The 20,984-nt window shown below is 39.6% G+C and overlaps 1 protein-coding gene across 6 annotated transcripts in view; it reads left to right on the top strand.

The window, feature by feature from the left end:
- The window catches only part of pus10 (pseudouridine synthase 10), a 48,018-nt gene that overhangs the window by 8,951 nt on the left and 18,083 nt on the right, over positions 1–20,984 (top strand). For 5 of the 6 annotated variants that reach the window (XM_052011808.1, XM_052011805.1, XM_052011806.1 and 2 more), the window contains 5 exons: positions 1,580–1,828; positions 9,389–9,475; positions 15,263–15,297; positions 20,295–20,406; positions 20,781–20,842. In XM_052011808.1, the coding sequence (XP_051867768.1) occupies positions 1,580–1,828; positions 9,389–9,475; positions 15,263–15,297; positions 20,295–20,406; positions 20,781–20,842 (545 nt within the window). The remainder of the gene's footprint in view (positions 1–1,579; positions 1,829–9,388; positions 9,476–15,262; positions 15,298–20,294; positions 20,407–20,780; positions 20,843–20,984) is intronic. The other variant, XM_052011810.1, reaches the window with a different exon arrangement.

A 20,984-nucleotide genomic window follows, 5' to 3' on the forward strand; every position in this document is an offset into this window, starting at 1 on the left:
GGAAGGCGGTGGGGGCAGACAGCTCAGTAGGCCATCAGGATTTTGTAGAAATGATGTTGGACCCTGCCTTTGACCTGCCACTTAATATCTTTGCTTCTACCTTCATTTAAAGTTTGTGTTTCAGGATCTGGACATCTTTGGTAAGACAAGCATTTGATGCCTATAAACTGATTGGCTTGCTGGGCAATTTACGAATCAACCATAATGGATGGGTCGTATAGGCCAGACTAGGTTTTAGAATTTATTCCTCTCCCGTCAGCTGTGGCTTAGTGGGTAGGACTGTAACTTCTGAGTTGAAGGTTGTGCATACAAGTTGCAATCCAGGGATGTGAGAACAGAAATCTTATCTAGTACAGAACTGGGGTAATGCTGCACTCTGAGGTGCTGTCTTTCAGTTGATGCATTCAACTGAATCCTCATCTGTTCTTGAGTGGACAAAAGGGATCTAAGCCACTGCTTTGAAGCAGAACAGGGGATCTATCCCTGGGGTTCTGGCCAAAATGTATCCCTCCATCAACATTCATAAAGCAGATTATCTGGTCATTATCATGTTTTTGAAAGCTTGTTGTGTGCAAATTGACTACATCATAACGCCAGTAACACTTCAGAATTGCTTCACTGGACATAAAGTGCTTTAGATGTTCTGTTGTTGTTAGAATTGCCATATAATTCTAAGATTTTTATTCTTTGATAGTGGTAAAGCATCGCATTATTCATTATGACTTATCATTATGAGCTGGCAAATTATATAGCTGATTAGGTTGATTTATTTGGATGTTCAAATTGACATTGGATTAAAAATTTAACTGGACTAGTCACATAACCTGAGTTTATTCAAATATAGTTTGTGTCCTTCATTGACAGTTCAGTTTGCTATTCAGGTGAGTTGTAGTAATAACTGCAATAACTTGGATTAGAGTTGTACATCAACAGCAGGCTTCAAAAACCTTGTGCTTTGTCGCTAAATTTGGAGACTGCCAACTAGACAGTGAAAGCTCTGTCTTTGTAGCAGTGCATGTGCCAGCTGAGTTGTGGACATTCCAAATGAGACTTGTTAATTGTTATTTGCTGTTTTTCTTTGAAATGTTGGATTCCTCTTTGCACACTTGATATTTAGGTCCTTGCTAATGTAATCCCTCCCTCCCCTCTTATGGTCACACTGCTCCTCTGAAGCCTATTTAGCTTGTTGGTAGATTTGTTACTGCTAATCTTGCCCACTTGGAATAAGGAGAGCAGAAGTATCCAGTGGAAAGTATATTTTTTTATTTCCTCCTTCCGCTCGCACAACGATTGCATTGTCACAACATCTCTGCAATTGTGCGGAACGGGATCCAGTATAAAACAGATCAGGCTTGTGTGTAACTCTGTAATGTCATCTCACTCAAAAAACAAAGCATACTTTGGTCTTGTTTGTTGAACGGATTTGTTCTTCACTATTATAAAAATTTCCATTAGTGAAAATTATTCCACTGATCAAATTATGACATTGTAAATATGCAGACAAATAATATCTTTTTGCCAAATTCCATATATAGGCAGTCATGGACAGTAACTTCTTAAACACATCATTGTGTTTCAGGAATTGTTCATTGAACTCCACAAATTCTTAAATGATGATGAATGTAAATCTGAACCAATGGAAAATGATCAACCACTTTATAAGAAAATCAAATTGGAGGATTGTGAGAATAATGATATGGATTCAGACAAAAATGGAACAACAAAAGTGCCATCAAGTGAGCATGTGGTTCCTGATGTTGGTATTCGAACTTGCACAGTGTGTCTGGGTGTACTACAGGACCTTTGTGAAAAAGATTTTGTGAAAAAGGTAAAATGTTCGATATTTTTTCCAAACTTTGTTACACAAATTAAGCCATGACCTGTGTAAGCCTTTTCAGATGTAAGATGCTGATAATTACAGTTCAGGTTTTGCATGATTAAGTAAGTCATAAATTATCCTAATTAGCAGGGAATTTAAATTTTTCAGAACGTCAAGTTCATGCATTAATTCAGTGTCTTATTTGTTTTTGTCTAATTTTCTGTCATTAGTGGGCTTATTATATTTTCAGAGTATTGGATGATGAATGACTATTAGTTTTCTACGTTAAAATATACCAATTAATATTATGTCCTGATTACTTAGTTAAATGTTACTTTAGATTTGGAGTATAGATGCTTTTTTAGATTTGATTGATCAGTACAGCAAACCTTAGTGAATTTTCTTTTACAGATTTTACAGTGATTAATTATTGATGGATGTTTTACTCCTTCCTGAATAATTATAGCTAAAAATAAATGTTCCAAACTCTGCTTGAGTTGGATTTGATAGCAAGGATGTTAATTGCAGCCTGAAAACTTGTAATAATCATTTACTCAGTGACATAATGGCTGTAATAGATAACTTGTTCATACAGTATGTCCCAGCAGCAAGCTCAGCATTAACAACTTGTGGGATGGGTAAATTTATCAGGGTTTAAAAGACTGCTTTACATGGGTAAGTTATGAAAGGTTGTCTGGTTCAGTGAATTGGAGTATTGTAATTTAGTGCAGTTACCTGTCTGCAACCTGCATTAGTACAAACCTTAGCTAAATTGGTAAATGTGCGAGGACATGGCATTCAATAGACAATAGACAATAGGAGCAGAAGTAGACCATTCGGCCCTTCGAGTCTGCACCACCATTTTGAGATCATGGCTGATCCTCAACAATCAATATCCTGTTTCTGCCTTGTCCCCATATCCCTTGATTCCCCTATCTATAAGAAACCTATCTAGCTCCTTCTTGAAAGTGCCCAGAGAATTGGCCTCCACTGCCCTCTGAGGCAGTGCATTCCACAAATTCACAACCCTCTGGGAGAAGAAGTTTTCCTCACCTCTGTCCTAAATGGCCTAGCCCTTATTCTTAAATCATGCCCCCTGGTCCTGGACTTCCCCAACATCTGGAACATATTTCCTGTCTCTATCTTGTCCAATCCCTTAATAATCCTGTATGTTTCAATCAGATCCCCTCTCAAACTTCTCAATTCCAGCGTGTACAATCCCAGTCTCTCCAACCTCTCAGCATAAGACAGTCCCGACATCCCCGGAATTAACCTCGTAAACCTACGCTGCACGCCCTCTATAGCCAGGATATCCTTCCTTAACCCTGGAGACCAAAACTGTACACAATACTCCAGGAGTGGTCTCACCAGGGCCCTGTACAAATGCAAAAGAATCTCTTTGCTTTTGTACTCAATTCCCCTTGTAATACAGGCCAACATTCCATTAGCCTTCATCACTGCCTGCTGCACTTGCTCATTCACTTTCAGTGACTGATGAACAAGGACTCCTAGATCCCTTTGTATTTCCCCCTTACCTAACTCCACACCATTCAGATAATAATCCGCCTTCCTGTTCCCGCTCCCAAAGTGGATAACCTCACACTTATCCACATTAAACTTCATCTGCCAAGTATCTGCCCACTTACCCAACCTATCCAAATCACCTTGAATTCTCCTAACTTCCTCTGCAGATGTCGCACTGCCACCCAACTTTGTATCATCACCAAACTTGCTAATGTTATTCACAATGCCTTCATCTAAATCATCAACATAGATCGTAAACACCTGTGGTCCCAGCACCGAGCCCTGTGGCACCCCACTAGTCACGGCCTGCCGTTCTGAGAAACATCCATTCACCCCTACCCTTTGTTTCCTATCCGCCAACCAATTTTCTATCCACGTTAATACCCACCCCCCAATTCCATGAGCCCTAATTTTACCCACCAATCTCCTGTGCGGCACCTTATCAGATGCCTTCTGAAAGTCGAGGTATACAACATCCACTGAATCTCCCTTGTCTATTTTCCTGGTTACATCCTCAAAAAACTCCAGTAGATTAGTCAAGCATGATTTGCCCTTGGTAAATCCATGTTGACTCGACCCAATCCTATCATTGCTATCCAAATATGCCGCTATTTCATCCTTAATAATGGACTCTAGCATCTTCCCCACCACAGATGTTAGGCTAACTGGATGATAGTTCCCCATTTTCTCCCTCCCTCCTTTCTTAAAAAGTGGGATAACATTAGCCATTCTCCAATCCTCAGGAACTGACCCCGAATCTAAGGAACATCAGAAAATGATCACCAATGCATCCACAATTTCTAGAGCCACCTCCTTTAGTACCCTGGGATGCAGACCATCTGGACCTGGGGATTTGTCAGTCTTCAGCCCCATTAGTCTACCCATCGCCGTTTCTTTCCTAATGTCAATCCACTTCAGTTCCTCTGTCAACCTCTGCCTTTTGTCCATCCTTACCTCTGGGAGATTTCTTACGTCTTCCCCCGTGAAGACAGATCCAAAGTACTCATTAAATTCGACTGCCATCTCCCTGTTTCCTGTAATAATTTCACCCGATTCGGTCTTCAAGGGCCCAACATTGTTCCTAACTAACTTCTTTCCCTTCACATACCTAAAAAAGCTTTTGCTATCCTCCTTAATATTCCTGGCTAGCTTGCCTTCGTACCACATTTTTTCTTCCCGAATTACCTTTTTAGTTAAATTCTGCTGCACCTTAAAAATTTCCCAATCTTCTATCTTCCCACTCAGCTTGGCTCTGCCATACTTCTTCCTTTTTAACACAATGCTATCTCTGACTTCCTTTGTCAGCCACGGTGGCCCCTTTCCCCTCTTTGTCTTTCCTTCTCTGGGGAATAAACTGATCCTGCACCTTGTGCATTATTCCCAAGAATACCTGCCATTGCTGTTCCACTGACAATTCTGCTAGGATGCCCGCCCAGTCACCTTTAGCCAGCTCCTCCCTCATGGCTCCATAGTCTCCTTTGTTCAACTGCAAAATTGACCCTTCTGATTTGCCCTTTTCCCTCTCCAATTGCAGATAAAAACTTATCATGTTATGGTCACTACCTCCCAATGGCTCCTTTACTTCGAGTTCTCTTATCAAATCCTGCTCATTACACAGCACTAAATCCAGAATAGCCCTCTCCCTGGTCGGCTCTCGTACCAGCTGCTCCAAGAATGCATCCCGGAGGCACTCAATAAACTCCCTTTCCCGGGGTCCAGTACCAGCCTGATTTTCCCAGTCCACTTGCATATTGAAATCCCCCATAACTACTGTGACATTACCCTTGCCACATGCCAACATTAACTCACTATTCAGCTTGCACCCGATATCCATGCCACTGTTCGGAGGCCTGTAGATAACACCCATTAGGGTCTTTTTGCCCTTACAGTTCCTCAGTTCTATACACACTGACTCTACTTCTCCTGATTCAATGTCCCCCTTTGCAAGGGACTGAATCTCATTCCTCACCAACAGGGCCACCCCACCCCCTCTGCCCACCTTCCTGTCCTTATGATAGCATGTATACCCTTGAAAATTCATCTCCCAGGTCTGATCTCCCTGCAGCCATGTCTCCGTTATCCCAACAACATCATACTTACCCATTCGTATCTGAGCTTCAAGCTCGCCTACCTTATTCCTGACACTCCGTGCATTCAGATATAGGATTTTTAACCCATTTCTCCTCTCTCCATTTGTATTAATGTTCCGAAATTGTGTAGTCCCTACCTGTCCTCTACCCTCCATCTCGCTATCCTCTCTCTCATTCTGGATCCCCTCCCCCTGCATTCCTCACTCTGACAAATTTTGTACTCATCGATCAAAATCTTTAAGGTTTGCACTTGCAATCTTGAGTATGGTTGAGTGGAATAATGCTGCACAAACTATACACTAATGAGAAGCCGGGAAACAATTTTTTTAAACTTCTTGAAAGCTGTGCTAATCAAAATTTGGAACATACAAGGTTAAGTAGACTTTCTATAAAAAAATTTAAGATGTTAAAATCCCTTACTTCAGTATATTCATGTTAGAAAATCATAATACGCACACAATCAGCTTTTTAGGGCCAGATAGCTTGCCATGCAGTAATTATAGCTTGGTATACCATTTTAAAACTCATTTAGAGATTTTAAGAGCGATAGTGGGATTATTTTCTAAATGGCTTAAATTCATGCTAGTTCAAGTGAATTCAATTTGATTGTGGTGGAGAAGTCTGACCACTGCACAGCTTATGCAGGATCACTGACGGCACCTTTTGGGATTTTTCAAACGTGTGCGGAAATCCCAAAGTAGTTGTGGGTGAGACAGAGCAATATTGGCAAACACTGCTCATTTGCCTTCATTACCACTGCAAAATCTGGATCAAGTATTTTTTTTCTGTGCTCATTGATACTATAATGGTTACCAAGGTTGGGTACACATGAAAAAGCAAATGCGCCATGGACCCTATTTTACATCGGTAGTTTATAGGATTGGAAATGTAATACTTTCCCATATAAGACAGAACCCTCTGGGTTAAATCTTTCAAGCTTCTTTGTTAGTCTAAGTTTACTGGATCCAACCCAGTTCCAGTGCAATAGGAGAAACATTTTTTACTAGCAGTCTTGAGAGGGATTGGACCAAGTTTTAAATGTTTTAAATCAAATTTCTTTTAAAAGTTTTATTTTACTAGCATTTGATTTGAATCTAAAATGATTATTGTTAATGATTTCCTAGGTTTCATCTATCATTTTTACCTTTTGAAGCCTGTACTGAAGGATATTGAAATTCTTGATAAATTTAAGCAGAAATAGACCTCCTCTCTCTTCCTAAATTAATTGTGATGGACTTTTAAAATCAAATCTGTTATTAGATAGATATAATCAACATTTCATTGAAATTGCTGTTTGATATGACATTGGCTTGAACCTGCATGTCACTGATGGGATACTCTACCTTCACTTGATTCATTGAATGGCTCTTCTGGCAAAAGCATTCACTTTCTTCAAAATATAAGCCATGTAGTTGGCTCAAGTAGTATGCTTAAGGTGTACAATGGCGACATAGGTGAAATAAATTGTATTTGGCTTTCAAATAATGCTGGTTCGGAAACTCTTATAGAGTTTTTAATCATCATTTGGGATTGGGCATTTACTTTAACCACTGCCGTCCTTCCATGCCCACAACTTTGAGTCAGCAGTTCCAAGATTTAGATCCACTGTTGAAGGAGGAATGGCAATATTTTTCCAAGTCGGGGTATTGTGTGACTTGGAGGGGAACCAAGTGGTGGTGTTTGCTTGTGCTTGCTGCCCTTGTCCTTAGTGGTTAAGGTCGTGGGTTTGGGAGAGACTAGCAGGGTACCTAAGCAAGTAATGCAGTGCATTTTGTAGATTGTTCTCATTGCAGCCACCGTGTGTCAGCAGTGGGTGGAATAAAGGCTTAGAGTAATGGATGGAGCGCCAGTTAATAGGCTGCTTTGCTCTGGATGGTGTTGAGATTCCTGAATGTTGTTGGAGCTACACGGATCCAAACAAGTGGAGAGTATTCCATCATAATCTTGATTTGTGCCTTGTAGATGGAAGAAAGGTTTTGGAGATGGGAATTGAGTCATTTCCTGTGGGATGTAAGTCTCTGATCTACATTTCTAGCCACAGTATTTATGTGAATGGCCCATTTGAGTTCCTCTTCAGTGATGAACTGTTTCACTTTCTGATGAGTTGCAAATGGAATTGAACACTACACTATTATCAGCAAAAATCCCCTCTTCTCACCTTACGGCACAAGGAAGATCATGTACTATACAGATGACGATAGTCACGCCTAGGATATTGTGCTAAGGAACTGCTGCAGCGATGCCCTGGGGCTGGTACGATTGACCTCCAACAAACACAACTACAACTTCATTCATTTCCGTTTCTGCAAGGTTTGACTCCAACTATTGGTGTGCTTTTCCCATGATGCTGTTGACTTCATTTTTAATAGGGCTGCTTGACGTGAAGGGCAGTCACCCTCGCCTTGCTTCTGAAATTTAGCTGTTTGGCCCATGCTTGGTTCAAAGCTGTTATTAGGCCTAGAGGTGAAACCCAAATAGCAAATAGGAGACAGGTTATGGCAATCACATGCCCCATCACCACTGATGATTATGAGTAGACTGGGTGATAATTACTTGGATTGGATTTGTCCTGTTTTGCCCTGCAGCCTCAGGCCATCACTGTGTTCCTTAGCTTAGTATCCTGGGCATAATTATCTTCAACTGCCTTATGCATAATCTTCCTTCCATCGTATGGTCAGAAGAGGGGATGTTTGCTGATGATTGCATAATGTTAAATACCATTTGCAATTCATAAGAAAGACCTAGGCACATTTAGGCATGAGACGATCTGAGCCAAAAGTACCAGACAATGACAACTTCCACGAGAGAGTGTACCACCTACCTCTGATATTCAGTGGCTTTACTACTGCTGAGTTCCACACCACCAACATCCTGAGAATCACTAGTGACTAGGAACTCAACTGGGCTATTCACTTAAATACCGTGGCTAGAAATGTATGTCAGAGACTTGTATCCCAAAGGAGTGACTCACTTCTCATCTGTAAAATTCCCTGAGCAATTTTCCACATTTTCAGGTGGATGCCAATGTTGCAACTATACTAGAACACCAACCTCTTGAGTTCAATAATGGAAGGGCAATAAATACTGGCCTTGCTGATGATGACCACATTCTGAAAAGTGAATAAATATTTTATTTTAAAAATTGAGTCTTCATCTCTCGTGATAGGTCCTATGGCTTTCAAGCAATGTATCTAAATTTCAGTCTTGGATAAGCCATGATGTTCTCAACTTAAAATTGGCAATACCAATTGCTCCTGCAACCAACTATATGACCTTGCAACACTTCTGTCTGCTTCCCCAGCCCACATTTTCTGCCACAACCAAATGTTATCTCTTCCTAATGCTCTTTTGACTTTGAATTTGGTTTCAGACTTCAAATCTTTCCCATTATAAAGATGGCATACTTCCAGCTCTGCAATATTTCCAACCAGGCTCAGTCTCAAGACTTGGTTTCTATGTAACATAGCAGATAGCAATTAAAGTAAACTCCAAGTACGTATCTAAAGAAAATCAACTGTGTAAATGCTCCCTAGGCAAATACTCTTCCTGAATCTAATTTGTGTGTTATTTTATCATGGCCACACAATGATTTGAAGCCTGATTTTGGGCCATTAACAATGCTTTTTTTTTAGAAATGTCTGCATAAACAATGCTACTTAATGGTATTGAACTTAAGGGACCTCCATCTCCTAAATTGATCACAAGTATTGGAAATAATCTAGTCATTTTTTTAAACATTCACATTGTTAAAAATACATGACATTGGAAATTGTATGATACGTCTGTACCAGGGAAGCAATAACAATTTTTTTTCAGTGTACACACTGACTGTAAAACACTGTAAGTTAAACTGGAGTAGCTTCTTTATGAAAGTGATTCATAAGTAGCTACACTTCAGTTTTCATTGTTTAAATCCATGTTCTGTTATGAATGGAAATTTTGCCTTGTTTTTCAGGTGTGTGGTAAAGTGGAATCTGCTGGTTATCATTTTAGCAGTCTTGTATTTTCAGTTTCACTGCCACCACAGCTCTTAGTCAGAGAGGTGAGTATTCCAGTATCTCATTTTTTAAACATACTGAATTTTTTTTTTGTTGCATGAAATGTACCTTAACATTTTGCTTCTCTTGATGAATTACAAAATCTGTATCTGTCTTTCCTTGCATTGATCTATTATCAATCACTGTCTGTTTTGCTAAACTATGACCTTCTGTTTTCTTCATGTTTTCTGATTTCATCCCATGTTGTTTAGAGGTTTTATAGAAGTAAAGACAATAGTATATTGACTTGTCTCCTTCCCAGCTTTTGAACAACAAATGACTTGGAACTAAATTTACCAAATGACATTCCGGTTTCTCATGTCCTTTCACCTCCAGCTGTTGAACTTTATTGCTACTGAAGTAAATATGATCAAATCAGAAAATGGAACACATTTAAAACTACAATTTGTTAATAACTGATCTTCATTGAATATATGTAGTTTTATAAGTGTTTCCTGCTGATAATTGCCAGGTTTAAATTTTGTTGAATTTTCTTTTTCTTTTTCCCGGCAAAGCACACAATGCCTACACAAAGGAATGTGCTGGTTTACTGCTGTGCCCTTGTGTCAGAACTGAGCATTGCTTCCGTCAGATGCAAATTTGGATTAAACTATAGCAAAATGTTTTGACCTCGGTCATGGACAGTTGCTCTTATCCTGGTGTGAATTTTCATGTGGCAACTATCCCTATACTTTCAGAGGGACAAAGTGCATGCTGATTTAACAAATGTGAAACCTAGTATGGACAAACAGATTTAAAAATGATCATGGACCTTGGAGATCATGCTACATATACAACAGTATAGCACAGGAGCAGGTCCTTTGGCCCATGATGTTATGCTGAAGTAATTAAGCTAATGACACCAAATCCCTTCTGTCTGCATGTGGCCCATATCCCTCCATTCTCTGCATATTCATGTGCCTATATAAGAGCCTCTTAAACACCTCTATCATATCTGCATCCACCACCACCCCTGGCAGTGCATTCCAGGCACCCACCACTCTGTTTTCAAAAAACAATTTGCCCCGCACATCTCCTTTAAACTTTCTCTCTCTCTCACCTTAAGTGCATGCTTCTATTATTAAACATTTCGACCCTAGAAAGATACCGGCTGTCTACTCTATCTATGCCTCAAGCATTTTCTGTTTTTATTTCAGATTTCTGGCCTCAGCAGTTTTCTGAATTTTGTGCTTTGTAATACAGTTACCCGGGCCATTGTCTTAATTGTGACTAAAGAGAAAATTGAATTCTGATTTTAATTCTTGAGATTCCTGTGTTTTTATTGCTGTTATAGAGACTGAATTCCATGATGCAGATTATAAATATGTGACTTCAGTTATTACCATTTCTTTATCCTTGTATCTAATTTATTTCAATAATTTTCAGGCCCTAAACACAAAAACCATTGGTAAATAATATATGGCAGTCAGTAATTAGATCTACTATATTTGATAATGTGAAAGGAATTTTGGTTTTTGGAGCAGCTCCAAATGTATCATTGAGAGTTGTTCTGGGATATGGGACTAGTATAAAGGTTTCTTTGTGGCACTGAGAGTGGGCTGATCCAATTGAACATAGAACATAGAAGAGTACAGCACATGATCAGGCCCTTCATCCCACAATGCATGTGCCCACCATGATGCCAATTTAAATGCACATCCTGACATTCCCTGGCAGTTCATGTGCCTGTCTAAATGCCTCTTATTGTATTGGATTCACTTGGGGGGGGGGGGGGGAGAAAGAAAACAAAAAAAATGTTTTGTTTTTTTTCTGTTATCCCTCATACAAAATCAGAAACAAATTGAAGCCATGCTTAGGCCAACATCTTTACTGTCACTTATTCCATTCCACATATGGCACAGTGGCAAAGCAATTAGTGCTGCTTCCTCACAGCTCCAGCAACCTGGGTGCAGTCTTGGCCTCTGGTGCTGTCTGTGTGGAGTTTGCATGTTTTCCCTGTGACTGTGTGGGTTTCCTGTAGATGCTCCAGTTTCTCAAGACGTGGCCGTGTTTGATCACCATAAGACTGATTTCAGCAGTTTTCTGGCAAAGCTGTGTGAAACGCTCAGTGTGTGCACCTGCCTGAAGTCATATTGCAACTTGCTCATTTACATACTTCCATTTTTAGTGAATTAAAAGCAGCTTTGTCCTAGGCACTCCAATCATAATATATCTGTAAGGTAATAAATACAAACAAAATATCACATAATTGCACATGAATACCCTACAACACTGTAACCTACCAAGAGATGCCCTTATACAATTCCCTGAGATTGTATCTCAAAGCAGTCACTGACTCTAGGCAGCTACAGATTTCTATTGACTATAAACTGGTGAAAAGCCTTGGAACTATAGGACTATAATCACCATTTTCCTTCAAAGCATGCTTCAACCTCCTGTGTCTAATTATTCGTGGATTGTGTACTAAAAATTTTATTTTTGTGGAGGCAGAAAAGTCCATCTAATTTGCTTTTGAGTGTGAGAAATGATTTTTGCATCCTGAATTACCTTCCAGCTTAATGGGATAATCCTATCCATTACTGGAGATTTATTTTTACACATTTTTTCTCATTTTGGTTTTATAGTACCAGTGCTATTCATAAACAGGTTTTACCTTATTCAATTATTTATTAGTAAAATTAGAGTAATCAAGAGCCTCATGGGTTGTAAAACCACATGAGGTGTAATACCAGGATTTTCCAGTAGAAGGAAGACTACTCCGTTGTACTGATGCACATGCTTGTCGTTTGAAACTGTCATTACTTATGGTTGACTGAACTTATCCTATTGAATTTAACTATTCTAACTACACAGTTCTGTTTAAAATGAGCCTTTTGTATAAATATACTATTCATTTAACTTTGTGGGCTTCTGATAGCTGTTTCTTAAATTGCCTTTATCCGTAGTTACAGAAATCTATATTTATACGGTGTCTTTAAATGTCAAAATATCCCAGGGAACTTCATAAGACAGTTATCAAACAAAACTTGGTGCTGCGCCGCAGGGAGATGCAAGGACAGATAACTAAAAGCATGATGAAGTAGTTAGATTTTGAAGATCGTATTAAAAAAAATGAAAGGGATGTGGAGAGGTTTAGGTATTTGATAGTGCCTATTTAACCAGCAACCTTAACTAGAGATCAAGAGATTTACAGATCTATTGGATCTATTAAGGCAATCGTGGAGGTAAAAGTTCAGCTGTGATCTTATGCCTGCTCTCCCATTCGATGAGGAGCCAAATAACCTCCTGCTGCTAGTTCTTGTCTTCTAATGTAGATCAGCACACAGAGGGCTAGTGGGTAAATAGTACTTACTGTGAGTCAGGAAACAAGCAACAGCATTTTGAGCGACTGCAAGTTTACAAGTGGTTGAACAATGAAAGGTTGGCTTGCTGAGGCCAGAAATAACACCAAGGCTGTGAAGAGACCAGTTCATTTTCAGATACTTCCCATGGAAAGGTCTTGAGCCAGTGACATGGGAATATTGGCTGTTACAGAAGTAGACCATAGTTTCAGTCATTTCTGCTCATTCAGTACTGTTTGTTGGACAAATGGCCAAGAGAGGTGGTGGTAACATGGAACTAGGTATAACCGGCATATAGTACATGGATAGGAAAGGTCTACAGGGATATGGGCCAAAGGTGGGGAAATGGGACGAACTCAAGAAGACAGCTCGGTTGGTATGGACAAGTTGTGCCGTTGGGCCTGTTTCTGTGCTGTATAACTCTATTACAAATACTACCTAACAGTGGCTGACGTTGAGTGGCAGCAGGCAGACAAAACATAGGGGGTGGTGATGGAAGTGGTAAGGAGAAATCCTTGAGGGACATCAGAGGTAACAAAATAGCACTCCTAACTAAGGTTTTCTTTATTTGATCTTATGTTCTTTGTTTCCTCAACAACTTTTCCTTTTACAATTGTAATGAAACCAATTTTAACCCCATTTGGAGCTTCTTTTCCTCATCCCTCTTCCTCAAAACACATCATAATATTCTCATCATGAAACAGACTTGTGATATTCACATGTTTCTGCGCTCTGTTGATATTATGATGGAGTCCAGAGTTCCACTTGAAAATGCAGAGGTGGTAACACAAGGAAGTAGGAGCAGGAAGAGGCCACCCAGCCCCTCAAGCCTGCACTGCTACTGAATTTGATGATGGCTGATTTGCTCCAAACCTCTGCTCTCTTTATAACCCTGAATTCCTTGATCTTTCAAAAATGTATCTACTTCTCCTTACAATGATCTAACCTCCACAACCCTCTGGAGTGGAGAATCCCAGACAAGAAATTCCCGTTCTTTTCTTTTAACTATTTCCCCTTGCTCAAGACTCTCCCACTAGTGGAAAGATTTTAACATCTACCCTGTCCTGCCCTCTTAAGATCCAATGTGTTTCAATAAGATCACCCCTGATTCTTCTGAACTCCAGAGAATACAGATCCAGCTTCTTTAGCCACTTCTGATAGGACCTCCCTCTCATCTCTGGATTTAGTTTAGTGAATCTCTTTGAACTACCGCCAATGTTAACATATCCCTTCTTGAAAGGAGGAATAAAACTATGCACAATACTCCAGGCATGCCTCACCAATGTCCTGTACAATTATAACCATATTTCCCTATATCTAAACAGCAAACCCTTTGCAATAAAAGGGCAAATGCCATTCACCTTCCTACTATTTGCTGCACCTGCCTGCTAACTTTATGTGATTCATACACTAGAATACCGAGATCCCTCTGCATTTCATTCATTTGGTTAAGAGCCATTAATCTATGATCCTTCTATCTCTTGTCGAGAAGTAGCAAACGACAGTTCAATACACTTCTATCAACTTCCATAATAGAGCTTGTACAGTACATGAGAAGTTCAGCTTTCAAGTCTGTGTTGCGTCACTGGAGTACTGGTATGATATGCTGTTAATTGGGGAAAATAATTTTAAGAGCTTCAGAGTGGTAAGGATAAAAGTTTTCAATAATGTATGCTTAGATATTTTTACTGTTTGTCCTGAACACTCCATCTGTCAGCAGTGTGCTGTGATGGAAGGACTCAGTTTTGATCCTGGGTTTGAATCTAGCATCTTACCAGTGGTATGAAGCTTTGCTCCTTCAACCAGGATCCTAAATGAAAGTTACTTTCATTTCAGTCCACTTCTTAATTCTCAATACAAAACCATACTGAATTCAGCAGAGGTTTAAAGTCCCACTTAGATCTCAAAGTATAGTTGCAGTGGAAAATAGAAATGGTCATATACCAGGCTATGCTTGTCTGTCATTAGGTATACAGTTGGGGTAGACGAAAAAGAGTTTTGCTCTATACCTAGCTATCTTGCCCCCAACCTGAAGTTCCTTAATGCTGACAGTGAGTGCTCTATGTGGAAAAAACATAAGTGTTCCAGAATCCAATCACTGAAATTATTCTTCTGTGAGAAGAGAAAAAATTATGCTAACAGCAATTTTTCACATGTTCACAAAAGAATGCTTTCAAAAAATTGGTAGTTGTAGCTAGAACTGTAAACATTCTAAAAAAAACATTGACCAAGTCTGTGTAATGTAAAGGGGATTTCTAAACTTCTTGTAAGAGCTGGTTGTGGGATTTAAACTGCTGCAAAACAAATGTTGTGTTCACTTCCTCACTTTTATTACGTGCTTTGTCAGATGGGCTGTACCTTCAGAAGACTGCAACATTATCTCTTGTGATGTGCTTAGACAATTAATCACAGAAGACAGGAAATGTTACCTCATTTTAATTGTTTATGCTTTTTTTCTTTTATCTTTGGGTGTGGTCACATACCTAATAGCATGCCACTTGGTTGCTGGTAAAACAGGAAGCAGGGTAAGTAGTCATTGCAGGGAATTTTTGTTTTTACATGTTTTGCAATTAACTAATCACAGTATCTGCCACTGCTTTCATTTTCAACTAATTTAATTTAAAAACTGCCTGAACCTTTTGTTAAATTCTACTTTATAAAATATTGTTATTTTATTTTTCACCGTTTATTAATTTTGTTTGACTTTTATATTCAATACACCTACCTTGCACTTGCTAATCTGGTGTTTCTAATATCTAATCATGTAAACTGGTAAAAATGGAATTTGGCAGACAACTGATTTTTTTTAAATCAATTCTGGTGCATAAAATGACTCTACAATATTATAATATTGCTTTTAACTAATCACGTAGGATAGAAAGGCTTAAGCATTGCATAATCCTTGTGTAATTGGGGAAAAATAAATGTTTGCAATTGCTTGAAATAAAGTGGGCTTGCACCTGACCCTGTCACTTTTCCTGCCGTCTCAGAAGCTGGGAAGAATTGATGAGAAAGAAAGTAAGACACAAGACTGCAGATGCTAGGATCTGGAGCAAATAAATTGGTGGAGGCAGCGCTTCACATGTGAATCTGAGGGTATCATTTATTGCATCCGGTGCTCCCGGTCCGGCCTCCTGTACATCGGTGAGACCCGATGCAGTTTGGCGACTGCTTTGTCGAGCACCTTCACTCCGTCTGCTGCAAAAGCAAGGATCTCCCAGTGGCCAGCCACTTCAATTCCATATCCCACTCCCATACTGACGTGTCTATCCACGGCCTCCTCTACTGCCACATTGAGGCCAGACGCTGGTTGGAGGAACAACACCTCATATTCCGCCTTGGTGGTTTCCAACCTGATGCTGCAACATCAATTTCTCTAACTTCCAGTAACCACCCCCCCCCGACCCCCCGTCTTCCCTCATTCCTGTGCTGTGTCCCTCTCACCCCTTTCCCCTCCCCCATCATCATGTCCTGCCCATCTATTGCCCACCTCCTTCCCTTTATTCCCTGGTCCACTGCCCTGTCCTACCAGATTCCTCCTCCTTCAGCCCTTTGCCTCTTCTGCCCATCACCTCTCAGCTTCTTACATCACTCCCTTTCATCCCCCCCTCCCCACCCAACTACCTTCCCCCCTCACCTGGACTCACCTATTACCTGCCAGCCTGTGCTCCTCCCCCTCCCCCCCAGCCTTCTTATTCTGGCTTCAGCCCTTTTCCTTTCCAGTCCTGATGAAGGGACTCGACCCGAAACGTCGACTGTTTATTTCCCTCCACAGATGCTGCTTGACCTGCTGAGTTCCTTCTGCATTTTATGTGTGTTGCTCCAGAATGCAGCACCTGTAGAATCTCTTGTGTCTTGGTGGAGGAATTTAGTGGGTCAGGCAGTATCTGTGGAGGCAAAGGGATAGTCGACGTTTCAGGTTGAGACCCTGCATTAAGACTGAGAGTGTAAAGGGGAGGTAGCCAGTATAAAGAGGTGAGGAGGAGTTGGCAAGCAACAGATGGATCCAGGTGAGGAGGGGTTGATGGGCAGATAGAACCAAGTGGGGGAGGGAGGGGTGGAGTGGAAACAAAGCGCAGCAGATTATGGAATTGGATAAGAAAGGAAGGTGATAAGTGGAACTAAATAAGGGAGGGATGCTGGGCAAAAGGGCTTTCTTACCTGACACGCTACTATTTTGGGTCCCACCCCCCGCCAGACTAGCTTAAACACTCCTGAGTAGTACTTTGCAAACCTCCCTGCAAGAATGTTGGCCCTCCTCCAGTTCAATTGTAACCTGTACCTCTTGTGCAGATCACCTCTGCCCCACAAGAGATGCCAATGGTTCTATGGAAATGGAGAATCCAACAGACTTTCTTTCTTTTTTAAAAAAAAAGCAATGAGGGAATACAAGTGAATCGTAGAAAATCTACAGCACGGAAAATGTCATTGGGCCCATTGTATTTGTGTTGGTCAGAATAGAGCAATACAACCTAATCCCGCCTTCCAGTACTTAGTCCATAACCTTATAGATCCCAAGTCTTCAAAGGCACATCCAAGCACTGTTTAAATGTGGATTTCTCCCTCTTTAGTCCTTCAGATAATGAGTTCCAGAGCCCTACTGCTCTCATCTCCCTTCTGATCTACAGATTTCTTTAAATCTATGTCCCTTGTTTTTAACCCCTCTGTGAAGATAAATAGGTCCTTCCTATTTACTCTGTCTTGGCCACTCATAATTTTATACACACCTGAATTAAGTCTCTCCTCTGCCTCTTCCAAAGAAAACAACCCTACCTCAACCAACCTTTCCTGATAGTTACAATTTTCCTGTCGTGGCAACATTCATGTACATCTTTCCTGTAACGTGGTTACTATAACTCTGTCATTTCTAGCAAGTATTGTATTTAGTTTTAGCATAACCTCCCTGCTCTTATATTCTGTGCCTTAACTAATAAAGGAAAACATCACATATGCCTTTTTAACCAGCTTGTTGATCTATACTGCTACTTTACAGGATCTGTTGGTGTACATTACAAGGTCTCTTAGTTCTTCCACCTCCCTCCGTGTTTTTATGTCTTGTTGAACACCCCCACTGCAATACTTGCACTTCTCTGGATTAGTTTCCATTTGCCACAGACTGACCAGACCATTTGTATCTTCTGGCAGTCTAAAGTTTTCCTTCTGACTGGTAATCACACAGTCTGTTTTTGTATCATGCCTCCTACACTTAAGTGAATCATGAAAGGGACTGACTGCTGAGACCTGTGGCACACCACTGGTAACAGCCTGCCAGTCACAAAACAGCCATCAACCTTAGCCCTTTGCATCCTGAGCCAATTTCAGATCCAATTTGCCACAGTTAATTGGTCCCATTGATTTTTAACTTTTTTTCCATGTGGTCCCTTGTCAAAATCTAGGTAAAATCCACGTAGACGAATACTGACCGTATTCATCTGAAAAGTAAAGAACTGCAGGTGCTGGTAATATGGAATAAACTAAGAAAATTTTGGAAGTAGTCTTTAGATCAAGCAGTTTCTGTGAAGAGAAACAGAGTTCTCGTTTTGGTTGATCTTGCCAGTACTTTTTCATATATTTCTTCGCTTTCCCTTTTAATTTCACTCCTCTATTCTATACTCTTCCAGGTCTTCTGCTGTATCAAGCTCTCATATCCCAAAATAAGCTTTTTTTTTCCGTGTCTTATCCTCCCTCAATGCACATGGTTGTCCAGGGTGCTCTTTATTCTTATCTTTGTGGGAAAATGTTTATCCTGAACCCTTTGAATTGCTTTCTTATCTATTTCCCATTGCTCTGAGAGCGATTTACCTTCAAGTAGCCGCTCCAGTGCACTTTTGCAAAATCACTTCCCAGTCTACTGAAATTGCCCTGGTGCTCCTGCAAGTGGCTAAGGTTTACTGATGATTTTGGTCTTTTATCTTCCTTGGACTGTTTGGAAGTTTATGATATACTCCCAACAGTCTACTTGCCCTTTTCTCATTCTTTAGTTCAACCTGGATGACTCTTCTAACATCATCCCTTCTCACAGCTTTGATGCTTTATTTAACCAATATTGTCACCCCACTCCATTTTTAAACCCCCCCACAACCCCTTTATTCTCTCACCTGAGAACTACGTAACCAAGACAGTTAAGCTACCAGTTCCACCTCCTTTAAGCTTTGTGCCAGAATTAACTTAGGTATTATTCTTTCACACATCTGTCAGTGCCCTTAACTCATCTGCCTTATTAAATAATTTCATTGCATTTGGGTATATACACCATTAAGCCCAGCTAAACCTTTTTGTTAATTTTTTTAGACTTTGTTTTCTCTGCCTTTTCAACCTTATAATTGACTTCTATTTCCATTTCCGTGTTTCTCCCTCCTGAATCTTCGCTCAGCTTTCTATCCTCCTGCCAAGCTATTTTAAAACAACATCAAGAAATGCTGGAAACACTCAGCAGTTCAGGTCACATCTGTGGAGAGCGAAACAGAGTCAACATTCTAGGATTGTGACCTGTTTTTGTTTCTGATTTGCAGCGTCTGCAGGTTTTTATTTCAAGCTGGTGTAAACTTTCCAAACAATACTGGCAACCAACCTGTGAGGATATTAATGAGAACATGTGCAGCAAATAAACTAATTTACTTTTTCAAGCCCATTGATTGATAATTTTATACACAATGTATTCGGTTTATCTTCTCCTGTATTTATTGTTGAACCACAGATATTCAGGTCTATTACCAGGGTAAAGAATCCAACTTTAATTACTCAAGAATGTTGATCTTTAAGTACCAAGCTAGTCTAATGTCAGTGTGAAAGTCCCTTTCTATGGACTATATACAACTCTGTTGCAGACAATATAAATTAGTTAATCTTTTCAAGCAACCAGTAAAGATTCTTTTCGAAAGAATAGAACAGAGCAGCAAAACACCAATTAAATCCCATTTCCTATATATTAGCTATTCATTGCTGGCTGCTTTTTTTCCCAAAGACTTTTTCTTTAGTCATAACATGCATGCCTTAGTTACACTTCTTAACTGTCATATTATTGATTGCTTTACTTGAGTGTCTGTCACCTATTTACCAGAGGTATGAGGGAGAGGGAATGAAAAAAATTAGCTTATCCATTTTTACTCAACATTTTAACATTTCTCATCACGTTTGTCAGAATTTTTGAGTGTATTATAATTGTTAGTGCCATCCTTGTCATATACTATATCATCTCTGTAATTTGAAATATTAGACGTTGATATTTCTGAGTTGAAATTGGCTACCTTTTTTGGTTATAATCTGAGGCTGATTTTACTCTGCAAGATTTGGCTGTCTAATTATCACTTCAGTTTTATTCATAAGATCTTGCCTTAAGATATTTGCACCAGTTTTTATATGATCGGGCTTGATGTTGCAGTTCTTAAGAGCAGCTGAGCCATGTGATCTCAGTTTTCCAAACTCTCTCGTAACTCTGCTCATTTCATGCTTTTTGACCTTTAACAATATAATTAACAAGATTTGGGTGAGATTCCAGCATCATGTTCTCTGTGTTTGACAGACAACAAGGAAGTTTTTTAACGAAAGGTGATATTTTACAACTTAAAGAGGTTTACAAGTGGATAACCCACCCTCTGCTTTCCGAAAAACTGGGTGTTCCTGTAGATGCGAAGGTAATATTCTAATTTCTAAATTGTCATCGTCTTTGGCAATGCTTCAAGTTTAATGTGTTAGAATGTGAAAATGCAGTGAAATATGTAATGAAAGTAGAACAGCTGAACTTGAGTCATTGAAATATTAAATTTGATTGACTTGCTGAGGACTAAGATCTCATTAATGGTAAAGAATACCAAGGAGCTATTTAATTTTTCAAGGGAAATAAGTGTAAATATAATCTACGCAATTAGTAATATTTTAAAATTAAAACTAAATTGGTTTTGTTTTGTTTTTGATTAATAATTATTGTGTTGAAATGATGATAAGACTTTGTTAGGTTATAAGGATTATCTTGTATGCTTAAGGTCAACTTGTTTGTTTCAATAATTAGAGTTTATTTGAAGTGAGTGTGGTCTTTGCTCATCCTGAAACAGATGGGGATTGCCATTTTCTGTAAGTTGCCTTATTTATCATTTTTCTTGCATGTTGTTCAACACATGAATTTTATATTTATTTATATAATTTAACCCAACAGCAAACTTACACTCCAGTAATCTGTGTAAGATAAATGACACTTTCTTGTTTAAAGTTTCAG

The sequence above is a fragment of the Pristis pectinata genome, chromosome 3, assembly GCF_009764475.1.
Source record: "Pristis pectinata isolate sPriPec2 chromosome 3, sPriPec2.1.pri, whole genome shotgun sequence".
Classification (NCBI taxonomy): domain Eukaryota; kingdom Metazoa; phylum Chordata; class Chondrichthyes; order Rhinopristiformes; family Pristidae; genus Pristis; species Pristis pectinata.